The 21,295-nt window shown below is 57.0% G+C and overlaps 1 protein-coding gene across 7 annotated transcripts in view; it reads left to right on the plus strand.

Annotated features, from left to right (window-relative positions):
- Window positions 1-21,295, plus strand: part of MAD1L1 (mitotic arrest deficient 1 like 1) — a 412,429-nt gene that overhangs the window by 152,375 nt on the left and 238,759 nt on the right. For all 7 annotated transcript variants that reach the window (XM_033193959.1, XM_033193957.1, XM_033193958.1 and 4 more), the window contains one exon: window positions 9,718-9,862. In XM_033193959.1, coding sequence (XP_033049850.1) covers window positions 9,718-9,862 — 145 coding nt within the window. The remainder of the gene's footprint in view (window positions 1-9,717; window positions 9,863-21,295) is intronic.

Here is a 21,295-nt window from a genome sequence, read left to right on the forward strand (position 1 = left end):
GGAGGCCCAGCCCCTTCCGAGTCTGCACCTGCCCACCAGGGAGGAGGGCCTGCCCCTGTCTTTCACCTGCAAGTGCCCACCTGTGCCACTGAGTGCGGCTGCCCGGCCCCAGCCTCATCACGGTGTGGGGGCTGAGCTGGCCATGCGGACTTGAACCCGAGTCCTCAGGGAGGCAAGTCACCTCTGAGCCCCTTCCTCCTTGGGGACGTGGGGACTGGGGGCGGCGCTGCTGCTCTCCTCCCAGGTTCTGGTGGAGACTAAACGAGGTCATGTACCCAGGAGCGGGAAACTGCTCAGGAGGCTCGCCTCCGAGTTCACACATGGGAGGGGCCCTGGCTGCCAGCCTCCTCTGCTTTCTTCTTGGGTAGATGAGAAGCATGAACTCTGATCTGAGTCTCCAGCAGCTCCTGATCAGGGAGCCTCTCCCGGCTCTGCCGTGGAGGCCCTGTGAGCGCAGGGCAGGGGAGGAACTGGAACCTGTTGATGTTCTTGTGCTTCACGATGGATGCACACGTCTGATCAAATCCTCCCCTGCCCATTAGTAGCGAGGGGCTCAGTGGCTTCAGTTCCTTTCAAGAGGAAGGAGGAGACCAGAGGTGGATGGAGTGCTCAGAGCCTCCGGACAGCAGGGTGCTGTGCTGGCTCCTGCAGGTAGATGGGACCCTCTCAACCCTGTGGGTCCCAGGGCCATGTTCCCCTGCATGTCTGCAGAGGCAGCTATTGATTCCCACTCTCAGGAGGCTCCTCAGATACACAGGGAGCCTGTGTCTGCCTCCAGGCCGGAGCTGAGGGCTTCAGTGGCAGAGACAGCTTCTCTCTGTGGTGAGTGGGGGCCCTTCCCCGGTGTTCCCTCTGGGCAAGGAGCGAATGTGGATGCCTGCACACGTACAGTGTTGCTTCTGCCCTGTCTGGGAACCCTGGCCTTCCAGGAGAGTATTTCTGAAACCAGTTCATGCTCCATCTAAAACGTTGCCTCTGGATCTGGGCTGCTGTGAGGCTCCCTGAGGGGCGCCTGTGAACACAGCTCTGTGTACAGTTCTTGTGACTGGAAGACGAGCACATGTGGTTTGGGAGGTGGTCCTGTCCAGCGATACCCTCTTTCAGAACCCGTGGTTGCTTCCAGAGCAGAGCAGGGCAGGCTGTCCGCTGGGGCTGGAACCTGTCCTCTGTTCCCTGCCAGTCTCCTGGGTCCCCGTCTCCTGCTTCCAAGCACCTGCTGTGGAACGGCACTGCTTTTTGCCTCGTGTACCTGCTCCAGGCCACCAGCTATGGTTTGCTGCTCCCCGCTGGGCCGCACCGCTCCCGACCGCTGGCTCGGCCAAGCCCCTGCACTTGCTCTCTTCCTGAGAGACACATGGAACGTGTCACCTGTGTGGCGGTGCTGTTGCTTGGCCTGACTACGGCGTCTCACCCCAGCCCTGTGGGGGTGCTCAAGGCACGGCCCTGGAGACCCTGGAGGTCATGTACAGCGGTGTCCTGGGGGACATGGTGGCCTCATGGTCATGACTCAGTGGCTCGAGGCTTGAATTTACTCATCCGTGAAATCGAGAAGATTAAAAATCATACTTGTGGGTGGGTCTTGATCTATGTTCCTCAGATATCTAAGAATAAAGGTGCTTTTAGAGATTTTGTCAAGGTCTGAATAAAATTTTATTAATATTTTCCTAGTTTCATGCCAGACATTGTCACTGAAGATCGCTGTGCACGTAGCTGTGTTTACATCTTAACCCTTGAGGCCACTGGCAGGCTCACCATGCCACAGGCTCCCCGCGCCGTGAGCCCACCATGTCGTAACTGTCTCGGGCTCACCGTGCCGTGGACTCACCGTGTCCTCACCATGTAACCGTCTCGGGCTCACCATGCCACGAGCTCACCGTGTTGTGACTTTCTCGGGCTCACCGTGCCAAGAGCTCACCTTGTCATGAGCTCACCATGTCATAACTGTCTCGGGCTCACCGTGCTCTGAGCTCACTGTGTCGTAACTGTCTTGGGCTCACTGTGCCGTGGGCTCACCGTGTCATAACTGTGTGTCGAGCTTACCGTGCTGCAGGCTCACTGTGCCACGGGGTCACCGTGTCATAACTATGTGTGTCTTGGGCTCACCGTGCTGCAGGCTCACTGTGCTGTGGGCTCACGGAGTTGTAACCCTGTCTCAAGCTTACTGTGCCGCGGGCTCACCGTGTCATAACCGTGTCGGGGCAGTCGTCAGTAAGGAAGCCTTGGTGTGACCCCGTGCCCATGTGTGAACGGCATGTCCGGGCATTATGGGTTAGGAGGCGGTCTCTGTTCGGGCTTACATAACAAAGTACCTCAGACGGGGATCTGAACAGATGTCCGTTTCTCATGACTGTGGAGCTGAGGAGTGCAGGATGGCAGTGCCAGGTCTGAGGAGGGCTCTCCTCCTGGTTTGCAGATGACCGGCCCCTGTCCTCACAGGGCAGAGGGAGAGGACGCTGGCTTCTTTGTGCTGCTTGGAAGATGCACATCCTATCGGCAGCACTCCGCCCTCAGGACCGAATCCCCTCTCAGGGGTCCCCCTTTGGTCACCATCACATTGGGGATCCGGGTTTCCACAGGTGAACTTGGCGGGGACACAGGCATTGTGTGCACCACCCAGAACGTGCTGGTTTTGCCCTGGGCCCGGGTGTGACTGTGGAGGCGTGTCCCTGCCCTGTGGATCCACACGCCAGGCACCACTCAGCTTGTGCCTGGGGTGGGAATGGCCTCCTCGTGCCATCCCAAGGGTCGGATCAGGTCCCCAGAGCGCACCACTGCTTTGCCTCTCTCAGAGCCTGTCTCCCGCGGTGGCCGCGCTGTGGGCTCCTGTGCCTCAGGGCCCCATGTTTCTGGGGAGAGTCCAGTGGTGCGTGTTTGTGCGATGCCTGCCCTTGCCTTGGCGGGTGTCCAGAGTGGCTGGGACTTGGGAGAAGGTAGACAAAGAGTATGTGGGAGGAATGGGTCGTGCGTGGAAGAGCCGGCTCAGCAGTGTCTTGAGGAAGGTCGTTAAAATGTCTCCTGCCATTTGGGGATGCGTTGTGTCCTTGAAAGTCGGTATTCTCAGGCTGGGAGCTTCTGATGAAGATCACATTAAAGTGGCCTCAGTGGCTGGTCACAGTGCAGATGGATGCTCAAAAGCTCAGAGCTTGTTCTTTCAGTAAAGGCTGGCTCAGAGAGACATTGATCGATAAACATGCCGGCTTCTCCTGGAGGAACTAAGCACTTCATTCTGAACTCCCAGAGGCTGGCGGAAATGCCAGTGACCTCAGAGTTCAGCCCAAGCATGGACCTAGAGGCTTAATTTTTTATGAGTTTTCTCTTCTGCACCTCAGAAGAAAGGCTGGGGTTGAACAGAGAGAACATCCCCAACAGGGGAGAGCCTGCCATCCCGGGTGCCGCTGTGGCTCGGCACACTGGGGTCCCGCTGCCCTGCAGGGCCTGAGGGTGGGAGGAGGAGCCCATCTTGATGGGGAACCTTTACCTGCACGCCAGGGTAGGCAGCACCACTTGGTGGCGGCGTCTGAAACACTAGTTGGGGGCCCTTAGGTGGTGTCTGAAACGCTAGTTGGGGGGCCTTTAGGCAGTGTCTGAAACGCTAGTTGGGGGCCTTTAGGCTGCACTCTGGGGCCGTCCACTTTGTGCCGGCCCTTCCTGCACCTCCAGGGCTTGGCTCCTAATTGCCACTTCCTCGGGTCCTCAGGATAGGGCCGCCTGTGCTGGACCTTGCCCTCCCCTTGAGACTTGGGCACCTCATGGATACACGCTGGCCTGCTCCTTGCTTTCCTGCCCCTCTGGCTGAGCCTGCTCTCCATGCCCTGTGCGGAGGCCCTTCTTAGTTTGCTCGTCCTCTTCTGACCTTGTCCGTTGCCCCCGGCGGGCCCAGCCTCAGGCCCACTGGGCTGACCACGAATGAGCACACCGCACACCAGCTGCCCATCGGAAACGTCCCCGTCTCTGACACCGCCTGTCTCAGGCTGCCCTGCCACCCCTCCCCGAGGGCCCTCCCAGCTTCCTGTTTCCCCTCCAGTGTCAGGAGGCACCTGCTTGCTGGTTTGCTGATGGCCTGTCTTCTGCCCGCTGCGGTGACTGAGTTGTTGTCTCGCAGGTACACACTCCCTTCTCCGAGCCCTACTTCGCAGTGCCAGGGACGACAGCCCTCACTTGCGCTTCGCCGGGGGCACCTGCATCAGGGCCTGCCCTGGGGGCGCTGGAGAGGGCCCCAGGGCCAGCCTGCAGGCAGATGGGCGGCTCTTTAGCCACTGGCCTTGCCCCCTCTCAGCAGCCTGCCAGCCTGCAGATTCTGTAGCGCCTAGAGGTGCCAGCTCCATGGGCTGCTGCCCTGTTCTCAGAGGCCTGGGCCCAGGCCCTCCAGGGCCCCCGTGCAGACACCAGCACGGCCTCCCTCAGCAGCCTCAGTTCCCGTTCCATGGGGCCCATCTCTGAGCGTCTACATTTTAATGATGTCAGCCTCTGCCACGTGTTCCCACAGCCCAAGGGATGGGAGCTGCTTCCTGAAGTCCCCGTGTCCTTGGTGCCTGAGGGTCTTCCTGCTGCTCTCAGTGACCTCTACCCGCACCCCTGGTGAGATTCTCTGCTCATGCCATGCGTGTGGCTTCTTTGCCTGAGATTCCCACCCCAGTAGAATGGAGGCCCAGCGAGCCCAGGCTGGCTGCGGTGTTCCACGCTGCCCTCTCTGGTGGGTGGAACAGCGTGCAGCCGCCCTCCCCCACATCCTGTGTGCTGAGCGGACTGGGTGGACTTGCCTGCCGGTCAGATGTGAGTGGCGAACGTCCCGGACACGGCTCTTGGCGAGCATTCCGCAGTGTCGTCTGCTTGTCGTGTCTTGGTGTTGGCTTTTTACAGTCTACTTCTGTTGTTCAGAAGACTGCGGTCTCAGCCCTCAGGCCTTGGGGTGTGGCCCCGATGACGCGGGCCCGAGTGCCGCACCTGGACGATGCTGGAGTGGGTGTGCCTGTGCCTCTGCCGCCCATGCCGTCCCTCAGCCGGGAGCATGTGTTGCTCTGGTTCATTTCTCCCGTCTCCCTTCGTGAGGGGAGGTTTGCTTCACAACCTGGCCGATGAGCTTTTCCAGGCCGGGCTGAGCCCCGCGCCCCTGGGACTCTGTCTTCCCTCTGCGGCGCCGTGGAACACACGCTTCACGCTACATCGTGCAGCCACTGCATTTCCTCAGACCGGGTCTGTAAGGAAGCCCAGGTTCAGCTCTCCGATGCTTGACAGGCAGACACCAGAGGCGAGAGTGGAGGAAGAGCGGGCGTATTCAGAGAGCCGCGATCGGGGAGGCGGTCACCTACGGTCGCAAAGACCCTCTGAAGTCAGTACTGATCTCAGGCTCTTCTTATGCTAAGGGTAGGGGCGGGAGGTGGGGGTGGGACCAAGAGGTGACTGACGACCCCTGAGATCTGGGAGCCAGCGAGGGTCCGAGGAGGTCGGAAACGTCTCTGTCCTTGGCCAGGCCACAGCACTCCTGCAGATCTTTAACAAAGCCTGTAGCTGTTTCCACCTTCCCCTTCCATCCCAGAGTTAGTAGTGTTTGCATTATTCCCTCAGTACTCTAAAACTAGGAGTGGGTAAAGACCCTTCAAGCAGCAGAGGAGGGTGTGCTAGTTCTGCAGAGCCGCTGTTGCAGGGCGAGGGCTGGGCTTGGGGCGCCCCGGTGCCGGCTGCGCTGCCTCGCAGAGGTGGCCCCGGTGCCAGCCGTCCTGCCTCCCGGAGGTGGCCCCGGTGCCGGCCGCCCTGCCTCGCGGAGGTGGCCTAGGCTGCGGAGAGTGGGTCAGAAGCAGCTCAGGCCACATCTAGTTCCTGGGCCCAGTCTTGGCACCTGACTCTATTGCACTGAGCCCTGGTCCTCAAGCTCCGGGAGCCTGAGCTCTGAAGCAGGACAACCACTGTCCTGTGGGTGTGCGTGACTCGCATCTGCTCTCGGTGGGGGGCTCCAGCCCCACATGCGCCCCGCACAGATGTGAGTGCACCCTCACTCAGGATGCAGGGTGTGGGTTTGTCGGGCCCCCCTCAAGGCTGCCCAGATATCCTGTGCTAAGCTGAGGGTGCCTGTCACCTGAAAGACAGCACCTGTCACATTCTTGCCTTTGTACACTCTGGCTTTAAAGCAGAGCACGGGGAACAGTGGCATTCTTTGAGTTAAATGATCACACAGAGCCGTGATTTAAAGCACTTGTGAACTTTTGCACCTGAATTCAGTGATTCAAGAGTAGATTTTACAGCCCTTGGCTATTAAATTGGTCCATGAATAGTTTAAAATTGAACTGGAGCCCAAAGTAGCCTCATAATATGTGTCTCCCGTGAGCTTTGTGCCTGTTTTTTATTTTATCTTGCGCATTTGGTTATGCAGCACCTGGAGGGGACGGGGGGCCGCCGGCCAGTGCTGCACCCGGGGCCAGTGTCAGCATAGGCCTTTCCCAGGCGGCTGATGGGATAGGAGAGACTCAGAACGGTTTCCTCTGCTCTGGCATCGCAGCAGTCCACACGGAAGACTCTGACCAGATGTGGGGTGTTTCCCCACCCGCCAAGCAAGCAGTCAGTTCTGCCTGGGACACCAGCCGTTCAGTTCAGTCTCACTCAGTTCTGTTCTGACACTGTCTGCCTGGAGGTGACGTCAGACTCTGGGGTGAGGGCCCAGTCCCCACCTTCTGGTGCCAGTTGTGAGCCACCGCTGTGCTTCTGACCGGCCAGATGTAGACTGGGGTTCCAACCACCCAGCTGGGATTCCCCTTGAGTTTGATTAATTTGCTGGAGTGTCTCGTAGAACTCAAGGAAACTGAAGGGCCTGCAGCTTCCATGCCCTCCCTGGACCGCCACCCTCTGGGAACACCGGAAGCCCTCCCAGCTCAGTCCTTTTGGGTTTCGATAGAGGCCGCCACCCTCCAGCAACAGTGGAAGCTCTCCCAGCTCCGGTGAGGGCCTTTGGGTTTTGATGGAGGCCTCGTCAGGTGGATGTCATTGACTCTGCCCCTGCTCATTGGTGAGCCACTCAGCCTTCAGCCCCTCTCCTTCCCTGAGCTTAGGGGTGGGACTGAAGTCCCCAGCCTCTAGTCCGGCCTTGGTCTTCCTGGTGACCCGCCCCGTCCTGCAGCTGCCTGGGGGCTGCAGCCACTGTCAGTCATAGGCACATGGAAGGCCTCATTGTGAGAGCCCGAGGGTTTTAGGCGTTGTGTTCTGGGAGATGGGCTGACGATCAGATACATATTTCACAAGATCACACGAGGCTGAAATGAAACGCCCGTGTCCTGGACGCCAGTGCGTTGGCCCCAGTCCGTGGGCTTGTGCGGCTTTTGCTGGGGCTGGCCGAGGGTGGCCAGGCTGGGGTTCCCGCCATGCTTGGCTGGGTTAGGACCACCACCAAGTCCCTTCTGACGTTCTGTGAGTGTTGGATTCGCATTCATTTTCAACTTACCCTTTATTTAACGACTTCTACTGAGGTACAGTTAAAAACCCCGTATTCACTTCACTCAAACATGAGTCCAGTGGAGACCACCGCACAAGAAAGCGCCATCCGCCAGCCCCGGGATGAAGCTTTCCCCAAACCACCACCCAAGAAAGTGCCATCTGCGGCCGGGCGTGGTGGCTCACGCCTGTAATCCCAGCACTTTGGGAGGCCGAGGCGGGCAGATCATGAGGTCAGGAGATCGAGACCATCCTGGCTAACACGGTGAAACCCCATCTCTACTAAAAATACAAAAAAATCTAGCCGGGCGTGGTGGTGGGCGCCTGTAGTTCCAGCTACTCGGGAGGCTGAGGCAGAAGAATGGTGTGAACCCGGGAGGCGGAGCTTGCAGTGAGCTGAGATCACGGCCACTGCACGCCAGCCTGGGCGACAGAGTGAGACTCTGTCTCAAAAAAAAAAAAAAACGCCATCCGCCAGCCCCGGGATGAAGCTTTTCCTCAAGTCACGTAACTAAAGCCAAGCAGAAGCAGTTGATGGCCAGGAAGGTGCAAGCCTGAGGGTGGTGTTCATGGCCCCATCCCACATTCCTGTTTCCAAACATCTTGGCTCACTGCAAGCAAAAAAAAAAAAAAAAAAAAGTTTTTTTATATTTCTACTAGGGACGGCGTTTCACCGTGTTAGCCAGGATGGTCTTGATCTCCTGACCTCGTGATCTGCCCGCCTCAGCCTCCCAAAGTGCTGGGATTACAGGCGTGAGCCACCATGCCCGGCCGCAGATGGCTCTTTCTTGGGCTGTGTTCTGGGGAAAAGCTTCATCCTGGGGCTGGCGGATGGTGCTTTCTTGGGTAGTGGTTTGGGGAAGGGAAAGCTTCATCCTGGTTCTCCTTGATGGTCGCCTCACAGGACTGTGGTCCCCGTTAGCTTTTCTCCATCCCAGTGCTGTGTTTTATTTCCTTGAGATTTAGATAACATTTCCTTTGGAAAGAAGTTTGTGATACTCAGTACAGTCGTGTGCAGCTCCTGTGTTCCAGCGCTGTTCCACTCCGCACCTGCCCTGGGCTGTCTGAGTGGGGCTGGGCCCTCCCTCCGCTGACTCGCCTCCTCCCTAGGGCGGCCTCTCCTCTTCCTGGCTGTGTCCCTTCCTGGGAGCACCCTCGTGCCTCGCTGCGGAGTCCTGACTTGCCTCCTCTTGGGCGGCCTCTCATCTCTCCTGGCTGCGTCCCTTCCTGGGAGCACCCGCGTGCCCAGTTGTCCCATGGGGAGGTGGAGTCCTGACTCACCCTCTCTCCGGGGCAGTCTCTCCTCTGTGCGCCTGGCTGCTTCCTTCCTGGGAGCCCCCTCAGGTGGGGAGGTGGAGTCCTGGGGCTCCCAGAATCACAGAAAGCCGTTGCATCATAGGTGGGTTCTTGCAGTCAGGGTCAGTGGACGCTGTCATTTGTCTGGCTCCCAAGTCAGCTTCTGAAGGACAGAGAGAGAGGGACAAGATCCAAACCCCTGAGGCCCGTTACTGCCAGGCTGTGAACTCGGAGACTCACCAGGAGTGGTTGGGAACCATCAAAGGCTTCAAAATTGCGTGACACGGCCCCTCTCTGCCGTCTGAGGAGACAGCTTGGTGCCCAGTCGTCGAGGGCCCCAGTGAGAGCCGTTGGGAGGCTATTGTGGTAACGCAGGTGACAGGCAACCAGCACAGGGACTGAGGCAGAGGGGAACGTGCAGGGAAAAGGGAGGATTCAAAAGCAGAAATCAAAGGAACTATCAGCCACCCGAAGGGGCAGACAGGGAGAGGCCTCTTGGGCAGCCTGGAGTTGGCCCTGCCCGTGGCGTCGGCCCGCAGGAGACCTCCGGGTTCCCAGTGCTCAGCGCCAGGCTGGGCTTTCAACCTCGCAGAATGTTTTTAGAACAGGCCCCCCCAGCAGGCGCCGGCGTTTGCTTCCCCGCACCACACTGCACATCTGCGGTGATTCAGAGGGGAAGCGCTGGCTCTGCAATCTCGCTCATTCAGAAGTCCCGTCTCCCAAAGGGCTGCGTCGCCGGCAATTTTTCCTATTGTGTGTGGAGTTGAGCTCCCCTCCCCCTCCCTGCCGTGTTCTGGAATCACCCTGGGAGTCTATTTGAAATCCAGAAACTCCTGAAAGGCCTTAAGTAGCTATTCAGCAGTGCGGAAATGGCAGTGAGGGGGCTGCATGTGCAGCTCTATTTTAGGGTGTCCTGGTGGGCTTGTTCCTAGGGTGGGGCGGGGCACGGTGGGGTGGTCACCCCAGGCTTCAGTACTTTGCCCTCTTGTCTCTCCCATGCAGCGCCCGGGGGCTGGAGAAGGCCAGGCAGCAGCTGCAGGAAGAGCTTCGGCAGGTCAGCGGCCAGCTGCTGGAGGAGAGGAAGAAGCGTGAGACGCACGAGGCGCTGGCCCGGAGGCTCCAGAAACGGGTCCTGCTGCTCACCAAGGTGATTTATGCCCTCACATTTTGATCAGAGTTGCAGGGAGCTGCCGGCGAGCGCACACCTGGTCAGCAAGATCTCACTGTGGAGGCAGGAGTGCTGCAGCTGGGTCAGTGCAGCTGGGTCACGATTGGCACTTTGGCCCTGGATTGCCAGGAGGGTTCTGAGAATGCCAGAGAGTGCTCAACCCCGGTGCTCTTTCTGGGACTCTCTGGGCCTGCTGTGTGCCCCACCCTTTTCAGTTCCCCTAGCATCTCAGTGTCCACCCCGGCCTGGTGCTGAGCCCTGTAGAGTGTTCCTTGTCGCTGCGGACCCTCTGCAGGCTCCCGTGTCCCCTGCAGTCTGCACCCTCATGCTTTGGCGTCCAGTGATGCCGGTTTTGCTGTGGGGATCTTGGCCTGGGCTTGGGATGAAGGCTGTCACCTGCTTCCAGGTGTGCCCCAGCCCCACCTGTGGGCGGCTTCATGGCCCTACTGTAATCGTCAGTGCCTGCGGGGGTTCTCATGTCTGGCACTGTGAGCAGAGGTCGCTGGAGCGTGAAAGACAGTTTTTGTGAGTGTTGTTTAAAATGTTCCTTGAGCACTGAAATTTCAGAAGACAAGGCAGGAAGGAAGTAAATCTGTCCCCAGATGCTCTCTGGGCCAGGGCAGGTGTCCAGCTTGCTGGGCGGAGGCTCCCCCTGTCTGCCTCCAGCTAGTGCTGAGTGGGTGGAGGGTTGTGTCACCCTGGCCTGGGATGGATGCTGCACCTGTCAAGTGCTGGGAGTTGTGCCTCATGAATGTTTGCCTGTTCTTGATCGTTTCTGATGAAAACCAAGGCTCTTTGCTGCTGGGACCTCTTGGTTGTGGAGCTTTTAGAAAATTAGTAACGTTTCTGCTCCGAAGCTGCTGTTTTATAGTTTCTCCAGCTCGCTCCTGGGCGGCTCCATGCTGTCTCCTGAAGGAAAAGTTCACATGGGCCCAGGTCCGGAACACAGGCTGAGCTGGCCCCTGTGCACAGCTCAGAGGCTGGCCCCAAAGCCCTGGCTTTGCAGGTGCACCCCAGACAGGGACACTCGAAAATGTTCTCACATGGCTTTTCAGCCGGAGCTGTCTGCCGCCTCTGGCAGAGGGGACACCCAGCCCTGTTGCATGGTCAGGCACAGTGCATTTCTGTGGAGCAGCCCTAGGACCTTCCCGCATGCTCCCTTCTCTTCAAACACCGTGTCTGCTAGTGTGTCAGCTTCTAAGCAAGATGTGTGCGGTGCATGCGGCGCAGATGTGTGGGCACAACCCTTGGGTGATCCACTCTCTAGTGAGGTCAGGCAGTAGCACCAAACCAGCACCTGCCACCCACCTCCACAGAGGTGGACGGCGTGGCGATGCCACAGAAGGGCTTTTCTCAGGAGGTGGCGTTCATGTGGGGACCCAAGGATTTCCCCTTTGTGAAAGTGTGTGTGGAGAACCATGGCGGAGGGAGAGAAGGCCGCTTGTCACAAAGCGCTGCTGAAGTCACCCTCGAGGCCTGGAGCCAGAGGAGACAGCGGCTTGGGCCCAGCAGGCCACAGCATGTGGGCTGACCACTGCGGGGTGTTCCTGCAAGTGCAGCCCAACCCTGCTGCTGAGGAGAGGCCCTGGGAAGCAGAGGGGGCGAGGCTGTGTTCTGTCGGGGTGGTGGGACACCTGGGCTTGGTGATCTTTGAGTGCGCGATGACATGCTGTGGTCCCATGATGCAGGAAGCTCAGAGCTTCCTTGGGGAGGAGGAGTGGGAGGCTGGGCTGGGAGCTGGGCCTTTCTCTGGGACCTCAGATGGCCCTCATTCTCTCTGGGTCTCAATTCTCCTTTCTGCTAAACTCTGGGCTCAGGCCCGATGACCCCAGGGTGCCCGGGAACGTGGCTGTGTTCGTGTGGTGCCCCCTTGAGTGCACCTTGTTGTTGGCCCACTCCGATTCTGGGTCGGGCTGGGGAGTGACGCCAGCCCACACTGGCCGGGGGGCAGCACTTTGGGGTGGTCCTGCGTGCGTGGCGTGGGTGAGTTACAGGTGTGGCCCCCACACGAGGGCAGCCCCGCCGGGCCTCAGCTGTGGCTCGTCCTGTGGGAACCTCCTGGTTTCTTAAGTCAGCAGCTGGAAGCTGATGGGAAGAGTTTCCTTTACAGGTCACGTGTGGGTCTGAGTGTTCTTGTGTGCTGGGTCTGGCCTGCAGCCTGACGTTCTGTGACCCAGAGGACACTGGTGCCGCTGCCCACATCCCCTCATAGTGCCAGGGCTCCCGGCCTTGATGAGGAGATGTCTGGTGTGGTTTTCGTCCCTGTGGGGCTCCCTCATGGCCCAGTGGAGCCCCACAGCCTCCTGGGAAGTCTGCGCCTGGCTTCCTTCCTGCCGTTCCTCTTTGAGGGTCACCCCGGCCCACCCAGGGCAGGAAGTTTCTGTTCTCTGCTCTGCTTTGCAGGTGGAGAGCCTCTGGCACTTTCTGGCCCACGCCGGCCTACCCCCGGCCCTGCTGTGCTCACGGGCCTGCTCTGTGTTAGCAAGAAGGTGGATATTGATCACCGGGCATGGACTGGTTGTTTATCCCGACGGAGGATCGATTCCAGTCGCCCGTGTAGCCCCAGGCCAGGGATGCAGGATCCGTCCAGCCAGCCGTGATGAAGCTGTTCACTCAGCCATCTGGAGGGAGCGGTGTGCCTGCTGCTCTGGGTCTGTGCACCTCAGTGTTTGCCACTGTCCACCTCAGCTCTGCACGGCAGCCCGCCCGGCTGGCTGGTGGTCGAGGAGCGCCTTCTTTCAAGGCACACCCAGGAGGGCTGCGAGCCTGCGGCTGGTGGGGCCTCTGGGCCTCTGGCGTCCCATTGGAGGCCCTCCTTGTGTGCTTGACATTTTAGTACACAGTGCTTGGAGTGTGCAGTTTTATTTCAAGACCTTTATTAAGCGGCTCTAGTCTAAGGATTTAATTGTTACCGAGAGCTAAGAGTATAATTACCTTGGTAAAATATCATGACTATTTTAAGCAGTTGAAAATTGGCTTCTGGAACTGGGTGAACACAAACCATTTTCCTGTTTGAAATGAGCTGTTTCTCCAGTGCCCCACGCTTCCACAGTATGGCTGCAGAGTCCTGTTTATGGAATATCAGTAATACAAGCTAACTTTTAGCAAGAAACTTTTAAAATTACAGAAAAGCTTTCCCTTCCCACCTCCCGTTTTCTACACTCCACCCTCCCTCCCTGTTTCAGAGCAGATCATTTACTGGAGGCCACAGGCTGTTGGTGAGCAGTTGACACTGGGTGTCCAGTGGCGTCTGACTCACGTCGTGGCTGCTGAGCGCGGTGTGGTTGTCATGGTGACATCCTGCCCTGGGAACCCGCACAATGGGAAAGACAGATTTGTGTCTTCCGGAGTTGTCGAGGGTCTGAGTTTTGAGCTCTGGGCTGGGGTCCTGGGTCTGCACTGGCTGAATGAACACGTTCCTCGGCCACCTCCTCCGAAGCTGGGGTTGGTGACGTCAGACATTCCCCTCTCCTACCTCCTCGCTGCCTGGAGCATCAGATCTGCTTGCTCCCATAAAGTTCCCTTTGTCAATCCAAAAACCCTCCACAAACATTCCTGACGATCCACGGTCTCAAAACCAACGTGGCTGGGCCTGCTGTGGGATTGGGAGCACATGAGCCTTAACAAGAGGGCTGGGACCCTGGACATAGCTGCCACCCTCCGCGATGGGAGAGTGTGGGGAGCTGGTGTCTATATTTGCTGGGTGCAGTTTAGGCCAGATGCGTCCAGGAGACAGCTGAAGGCAGATGGAGACTGGGCCCAGGAGGGCGGGGCTGCTGCTGTTTCAGAAACAATCAAATAGGGGGTAGAAGGCAGGAAGTACCAGGGGACCCCCTCAGAGGACTTCCATGGTCTTCCTGCCTCACATCCAGAAGAGAGTCCTGGGAGAAGCCTCTGTCCTCCCTTGAGAACCCACTGTCCTCCTGGAAGAAGCCTCTGTCCTCCCATGAGCAGCCACCGTCCCCCTGGAAGAAGTCACCATCCCCCTGGGAGAAGCCTCTGTCCTCCTTTGAGAACCTGCTGTCCTCCTGGAAGAAGCCTCTGTCCTCCCATGAGCAGCCACCGTCCTCCTGGGAGAAGCTGCTGTCCTCCTGGGAGAAGTTTCCGTCCTGGGAGAAGCCACCATATTCCCAGGAGAAGCCGCCATCCTCCCGGGAGAATCTGGCATCCTGTGGGAGAAGCCGCTGTCCTCCTGGGAGAAGCCTTTGTCCTCCTGGGAGAAGCTGCTCTCTTCCTACTATGTTCCTGGCCCAGAGGCAGCTCTTGTGAGTCTGAGCCATCCCAGCCTCTTACAGGGGCCAGAGCTGCCTCCTAAGGCTCCCTCCCCATGCTGTGGCCCCTTCCCAAGGGAATCGGGGGCAGGGGAGGCAGGCTTAGTTCAGGGACCCCTGCGCGTGTCCTCAGTGGACTCTGCCAGGACTTCGTCTCTTCTTGGGGGTCATATCTGTGCCCAGGATGCTGTGCTGGAGCCTGTTACAGGAGGGGCTCCGGGTCCCCTTCTGGTCCATCCTAGGAGGCAGCGCAGTCCTCGCCGGGACTCTCCCAGGCCTGTGCTTTGAGGAGACCCTTCCGTTTCCTCCTTACTGCTTCCTTCTCCTCTGCAGGACTGTGTGTGCTGAGGGCAGAGCAGAGGGAGGCTGGCTGCCCCGAGGGAGCTGAGGCCACAGGTGCTCAGGGTCACAGTGGCCCGTGGGCCCTGAAGGAGTGTGTCCTGGTGGCTGTGCCCTGGCCACAGCAGAGGTGGGCGTGGTGCACGCCGGAAGAGGACAGGGCCTCGCTGGCACCGTGCTCAGGCTGCGCAGTGATTTAGAAATGCGCCCACGTTGCTGGAGTGTTTTTATTTTTGAACAGGTTATTTTCATCTGTCCTGGAATAGCACGGTGGAGACACACCTGATGCATGGTTTTGCTTCCGTAGGACGTGTGGGTAGAAGGGACATGGAGCAGAGGCAAGTGCTGTTACTTATTTTGTGTTTATACAACTTGGGCAGCTTCCACTTTGGAGACCACCCCAACAAGGTTAACGTAGCTCATGCCTGCCCCAGCCACAGACAAGGCCGCTGTTCCTTCAGCTGAGCGCCACTTCAAGTCCTTGGCTTGCTCTTGCTTCCAAGCCCCGATCTCCCCGGATGGTGTCTGTTTAGGTCCTGGGATCCGGCACAGCCTGGAGCGAGGACGCGGAGTCAGGCACTCCTGGGGGCCCAGGACTTTGCTCACTCTCAGTCCTCCCGTCTTTCTTTCCAGTGTTCTCGTGAAACACATGGCGTGTGCAGAGATCATATAGAACATATACGTACAGCTCAAAGCGTGCAGCAGGTGCCCGCGTCTCAGTCCTGGCCTAAGAAGCAGAACAACCTCGGCTGTCAGAGCCCTGCTCTAGGTGTGGAGCAGCCCTTCCCTCATTTTTCTTTCCAGATTCATCATGGATGTGCATCTTTAATCATTGCTCAGCTTTTCCCATTTTTATGTTTTCTGTACATAGACCCACGCGTCTGTGGCTTTTTTTTGTTTTTATTTTAACATTATCCTTTTGACCTTCGTCCCTGGGAATGCAGCGTGTTCCTTTTCACTGCTGTTGTGCTGCCGTGCAGAGGGAGCGGGTCACGGTTTAGTGACCTGACGTGTGTGGTGTTCCGGTTTTGCCCTCATGTGGTGGATGCTGTAGAGTGGGTGTGGCTCAGCCCCACCTCTGGAGGCTTGTTCTCAGTAGTGTCCGTGTTGTAGTTCAGTGTGCACAAATTACAGACACAGGACAGATAGAGGAGCAGGTCGTTAGCAACCCCAGCAAGACCCTCATGCCCGGTTCCAGCCGCTCCCTCAGCTCCAGGGCAAGCCCCTCCTGACTTCACGTCGCTGTTTTGTGTTTTGTTTTTAAAGACAGAGTTTTTCTTTGTTGCCCAGGCTGGAGTGCAGTGGCGCAATTTCGGCTCACTGCAGCCTCCGCCTCCCGGGTTCAAGCAATTCTCCTGCGTCAGCCTTTCGAGTAGCTGGGATTATAGGCGTGCACCACCATGCCCAGCTAATTTTTATATTTTTAGTAAAGACGGGGTTTCACCATGTTGGCTGGGTTGGTCTCAAATTCCTGACTTCATGATTCCCCCACCTCGGTCTCCCAATCCCAAAGTTCTGGGATTACAGATTTGAGCCACCGTGGCCAGCCTTCAATTCCCTGTTTTTTTTTCTTTTTTTTTTTTTTTTTTGAGACAGAGTCTCGCTCTGTCACCCAGGCTGGAGTGCAGTGGCGTGATCTCAGCTTGGTTCAAGCCATTCTCTTGCCTCAGCCTCCTGAGTAGCTGGGTTTATAGGTGTCCACCACCACGCCCAACTAATTTTTTTGTGTTTTTATAGAGACTGGGTTCCACCATATTGTCCAGGCTGGTCCTGAACTCCTGACCTCAGGTGATCCGCCTGCCTCGGCCTCCCAAAGTGCTGGGATTACAGGCGTGAGCCACTGCGCCTGGCCAACTTCCCTGTTTTTAAGCCTCACGTAACGGAATCACATACGTGTACTCTTTTGTGCCTGGCTTCCATTACACATTATCTTTGTGAGAGTCATGTGTGTTGTGCATAGCTGAGATCTGTTGATTTTTCTTAATTACTCTGTTAAAGTTTTCCATTGTATAAAAATACCACTTTTTAAAATACGCTTGGCTATACCCAGCATCGGATGGTTTCCAGCATGGGGGTGTTGACTCTTGCTGATGTGGACGTTTCTACCCGTGCGTAACGTTTGGTGATCCTCTGGGTGCCCTTGCGCTGAGCACGCCCAGGTGTGACATAGGGTCAGTTCCCGGGGCTGCCACCCCCGCCAGAGTTACTGTGCCAGGTGGCATTCCCCCTGGGGTGTGGACGGTGCTGGTCCCTCCAGGCCCTCACCTCCGGCCTTTGGTTTTCTCCCTGGTGGGGGCCTGTACTCCAAAGCTGTTGTTTTCACTTCCCTGAGACTCGGTGAAGCTGAGCCCCTTTTTAAATACTCACTGGCCAGTTCGATACTGACTCCTGGGGGCACCTGGACAGGCTTTCTGTTCCTATCCCCGTTGGGCTTTTATTTTTATTTAATTTTAATTTTATTATTATTTTTTGAGATAGAGCCTCACTCTGTTTCCCATGCTGGAGTGCAATGGCTTGATCTAGGCTCACTGTCACCTCTGCCTCCTGGGTTCAAGCAATTCTCCTGCCTCAGCCTCGTGAGTAGCTAGGACTACAGGCATGTGCCACCACGCCCAGCTAAGTTTTGTATTTTTAGTAGAGATGGGGTCTCACCGTGTTGGTTAGGCTGGTCTCGAACTCCTGACCTCGTGATCCGCCTGCCTCAGCCTCCCAAAGTGTTGGGATTACAGGCGTGAGCCACTGTGTCTGGCCTGGGCCTTTAAATACTGTTTGCCTTTTTCTTACTGAGTTGTAGTTCTTTACTCTGGATATGAAAGTCTTTTGTTGACGAAACGTGTTTAGTTATCTTCTGGTAGTCTGTGGTTTGCTTTTTCACTCTTGGAATTTCTCTGTTGATGATGTTCGTGCAGTCCAGCTCACCGATTTTTGCTGATGCTGGTGCTTTTGAGCCATGATTAAACAATATTTGCCTCCCAAAGTTGCGAAGATACTCAGTGGTTTCCTTCTAAACACTTTATTGTTTACCTTCTACATGTTGCTGCTTTTGTTCTGTGAAACATGCTGTTGATCTGTTGATGTTGAGCTATCGCACATGTGGTGATGCCACGGCCGTAGCCCGGGGACCCCTTGTGGCCGTCCCCTTTGGGGCTTCCTGGTGTGTTCCATGGGCTCTTTTTTTAATTTGTTTACGATTCCATGCTGTCGTCCTTGCCTCCTCCTTCCAGTGTTTCCCTGTGTCCAGGTGAAACGCAGCATTAGCGTGTCTCGGCGTCAGTGTGTCTCGGCGTTAGCGTGTCTCGTGAACCGTGAATGCCACATGTTCCACCATTTACCTTGATGGCCTTTAATTTCTCTCAGCAAGTTTGATGGATTTTAGGGGAGATGTCTTACATGTCATTAGACTTCCTGCCCTATGTATTTGAATGTTAGATGCAGTTTTAACATTGTCTTCTTGGACTTTCATCATCTGTGTGTGTGTTCCTGGCCTGTGGATGTACCAGTGGGTCCTTCACATTGACCCTGCACCTGACAACCTCGCTCTGATGCTGGTGTTTGACATACACACTCATACTTTCTGAGAGATGCTGGCCATGCTTCCCCGCCAGCGCCATGCCTCTCCTCTCCCCTGGCCACGCTTTCCCGCCAGCCCCATGCCTCTCCTCTCCTCTCCTCCAGCCCCACACCTCTCCTCTCCCCTGACCACACTCCCTCTCCAGCCCCACACTGCTCCACTCCCCCGGCCATGCTGCCTCTCCAGCCCAGCACCTCTCCTCTCCCCTGGCCACAATTTCCTGCCAGCCCTGCGTCTCTCCTCTTCTCCAGCCCCGCACCTCTCCTCTCCCCTGGCCACGCTCCCTTTCCAGCCCCATGCCTCTCCTCTCCCTTGGCCACGTTCCCTCTCCAGCCCCATGCCTTTCCTCTCCTCTGACCACACTCCCTCTCCAGCCCCGCGCCTCTCCATGCACTTCCCTCCAGGTGCAGTGTCATGGAGGAATGATGACAGTAGGCACCTCGTTTCCTTCAGGCTGTGGTGGCCGCTCCGGTAGTCCGTCAGTCAGCGCGGTGTGTGCTGGATGTTCTGTGTGATACTCTTTACTGAATTAATGAAATCCTCTTCTACTTGTGCTTTTCTAAGAGTCTTCGTCACGAAGTCCTACCCCATACGTTTTGATGTGGGTTGTTTTTGTTACTGTTCAGTTCAAAGTATTTTCTGACATTCTCTCTGGACTTAGAAAGCCTGGCCTTTGAGCAGGATTTAGCACGTTCAGAGCATATAATACAGGTGAATTGGCAAGTTGAAAAGAGATTGAAAAGGAGAAGCCCAGACTTGGTTCACTCACTTGATCATTAATTTTTCATTCCCCAAATTCTACTTCTTTTTTTTTTTTTTTTGGGAAGCGGGGGGAATGGAGTCTTGTTCTGTTGTCCAGGCTGGAGTGCAGTGGCGTGATACCGGCTCACTGCAATCTCTGCCTCCCAGGTTCAAGCAATTCTCCCACCTCAGCCTCTGAGTAGCTGGGACTATAGGTGCACACCACTATGCCTGGCTAATTCTTTGTGTTTTTAGCAGAGATGGATTTTGCCATGTTGGCCTGGAACTTCTCACCTTGAGTGATCTCCCCCGCCTTGGCTTCCCAACGTGGGATTACAGGCATGAGGCACCGCGCCTGGCCATTCCCCAGATTCTTACTGTGCGTCTCCTGTGAGCCTGGCATGTTTAGCTGCTGTGGAAAACAGCAGGGAACTGCACAGCAGACTGGGAGCTCAAGGGCCTCTCTCTAGGTGGGGCAGGTAGCAGTTGTGTTGAGGCAGTGATCGCTGCTGTGAAGAAGGTGAGGCACTGTAGGGTCTTGTGCCGGGACCGCTGCTGTGAATAAAGTGGGGCACTGTAGGGTCCTGTGCCGGGGATGTGTGGGAGGCGTGAAGCCTTTGAATAGGTGACCTTGCTGAGCCCAGAAAGTCACTGCGGGGAGAGCCGAGTCCATCTGCCGCGCTAGACCAGGGTGGGGTTTGGTTTGCTGTGATGATAGTTGGGAAGGTGGTGGAGCGAGGTCCCGTGTCTCCCTGGCTTCCGTGTGGCAATGCTGTAGGTGGTGGTGGGAAGATCAGGGGCTTTGGCGTTAGCGCAACCTGTGTTCCTCTCCGCGATCAGCTGCCTGTGTAGGTTTCTGTGGCCCGACAGCGGTCCCCCAGGCTGCCCCTCGGAGCCACACCAACTCCTTGTCCTGGTTCTAGTGTTGAGTCGGATTTGTCCTTCTCCCCTCTGTGATAATGGGTGCTGGGTGGGAGCCTGTGGGAGCTCCATGGTGGGCATTGGTTCAAGGTGAGCACTGCCCTTGCTCATGTGGGTGTCCCCCGGGCCGCTTTGCACATGGGTCGTGGAGCCAGCCTTGTACGTATCTTTCCTGGATAGCCGTTCTGTGGTTTCTGCCTCTGCCCCATGGGAGCCTAAATCTGGCTGTGCGCTTCTCCCTCCCCTCAGGGTGTGAGATCTAGCCCTCTTCCCCTAGAGCAGAGCAGAGGACTTCCATCCCTGCCGCAGAAGAGGCTGAGCGAGCCCCACGCTGCCTCTGATCGCCGTCTCCTCTGCCCCACACCCCGCTTTAGGTCTGAGGCTTCGTGATCGGCATGATTTCTCTTGCTCTTTCTTTTTTAATACTGAAAATTTTTGGTCTTAGGTAGCACGGAAGGGAGTATTTGTAACACCCACTACCTGCGGTGTCGTCTGGAAAGCATCATTCTCTGTGACCCTCTAGGGCCTTGTCTCAGACAGTCATGCTCCCTGTGGCACCCACCCAGGCGTGGGGGGTCAGCTCTGTGGCCCCGTGTTAACCCAGCAAAGCGAGGCTTAAGAGTGGCATAGAGACTCTGCCCAGGCCATGCGGCTAGCCTTGATGCTAGATTTGTGGGGTTTTTTTTTTTTTTTGAGACGGAGTCTTGCCCTCTCACCCAGGCTGCAGTGCAATGGCAGGATCTCGGCTTACTGCAGCCTCTGCCTCCTGGGTTCAAGCAATTCTCCTGCCTCAGCCTCCCGAGTAGCTGGGATTATAGGCGTTCACCACCATGCCCAGTTAATTTTTGTATTTTTGAGACGGGGTTTTGCCATATTGGCCAGGCTGCTCTCGAACTCCTGACCTCAGATGATCCACCCACTTCAACTTCCCAAAGTGCTGGGATTACAGGTGTGAGCCACTGTGCCTGGCCCTAGATTTTTTTCTTTTTTTTTTTTTTGAGACAAGGTCTGTCTCTGTCACCCAGTCTGGAGTGCAGTAGTGTGGTCTTGGCTCACTGCAGCCTCGACACCCCAGGTTCAGGTGATCCTCCTGCCTCAGCCTCCTGAGTAGCTGGGACTGCAGGTACCGCTAGCATGCCCATCTAATTCTTTTGTGTTTTTGTAGAGATGGCAGAAATCTGAGTGTGACTTGGTAGCTCTGGGGTGCAGCCTGCGGTCCCCACATCTCACCAGCTCCCCAGTGGTGCTCCTGTGCTGCTCCAGGCCAATTCTGTCGGGGTGGTAGAGGCCTGGACCATGCTCTATGATGTGGACCACAGGGGCCGGGTCACACAGCTGATGTGGATGCCACTGACTGGCCCTAGGCCTGGCTCACCCCCACCTCCCTCTGAAGACCACTGCCCACCTGCTATGCTTGCTGTCTGCCCCCCAGAGGACATACATTCTGGTGTGTGCTCCTTCACGCCCTGCTTTCTGTAAGGGTTTGTGGCGTGCCTCTGCCTGGCACTGTCATGGCACGCGCCCCCTTGCTGTGCTGCCTGCCTAGTGCCTGGAAGGAGGCTTGGCCCC

Source organism: Trachypithecus francoisi, unplaced genomic scaffold (assembly GCF_009764315.1).
Source record: "Trachypithecus francoisi isolate TF-2019V2 unplaced genomic scaffold, Tfra_2.0 Lachesis_group4, whole genome shotgun sequence".
NCBI classification, from domain to species: Eukaryota; Metazoa; Chordata; class Mammalia; order Primates; family Cercopithecidae; genus Trachypithecus; species Trachypithecus francoisi.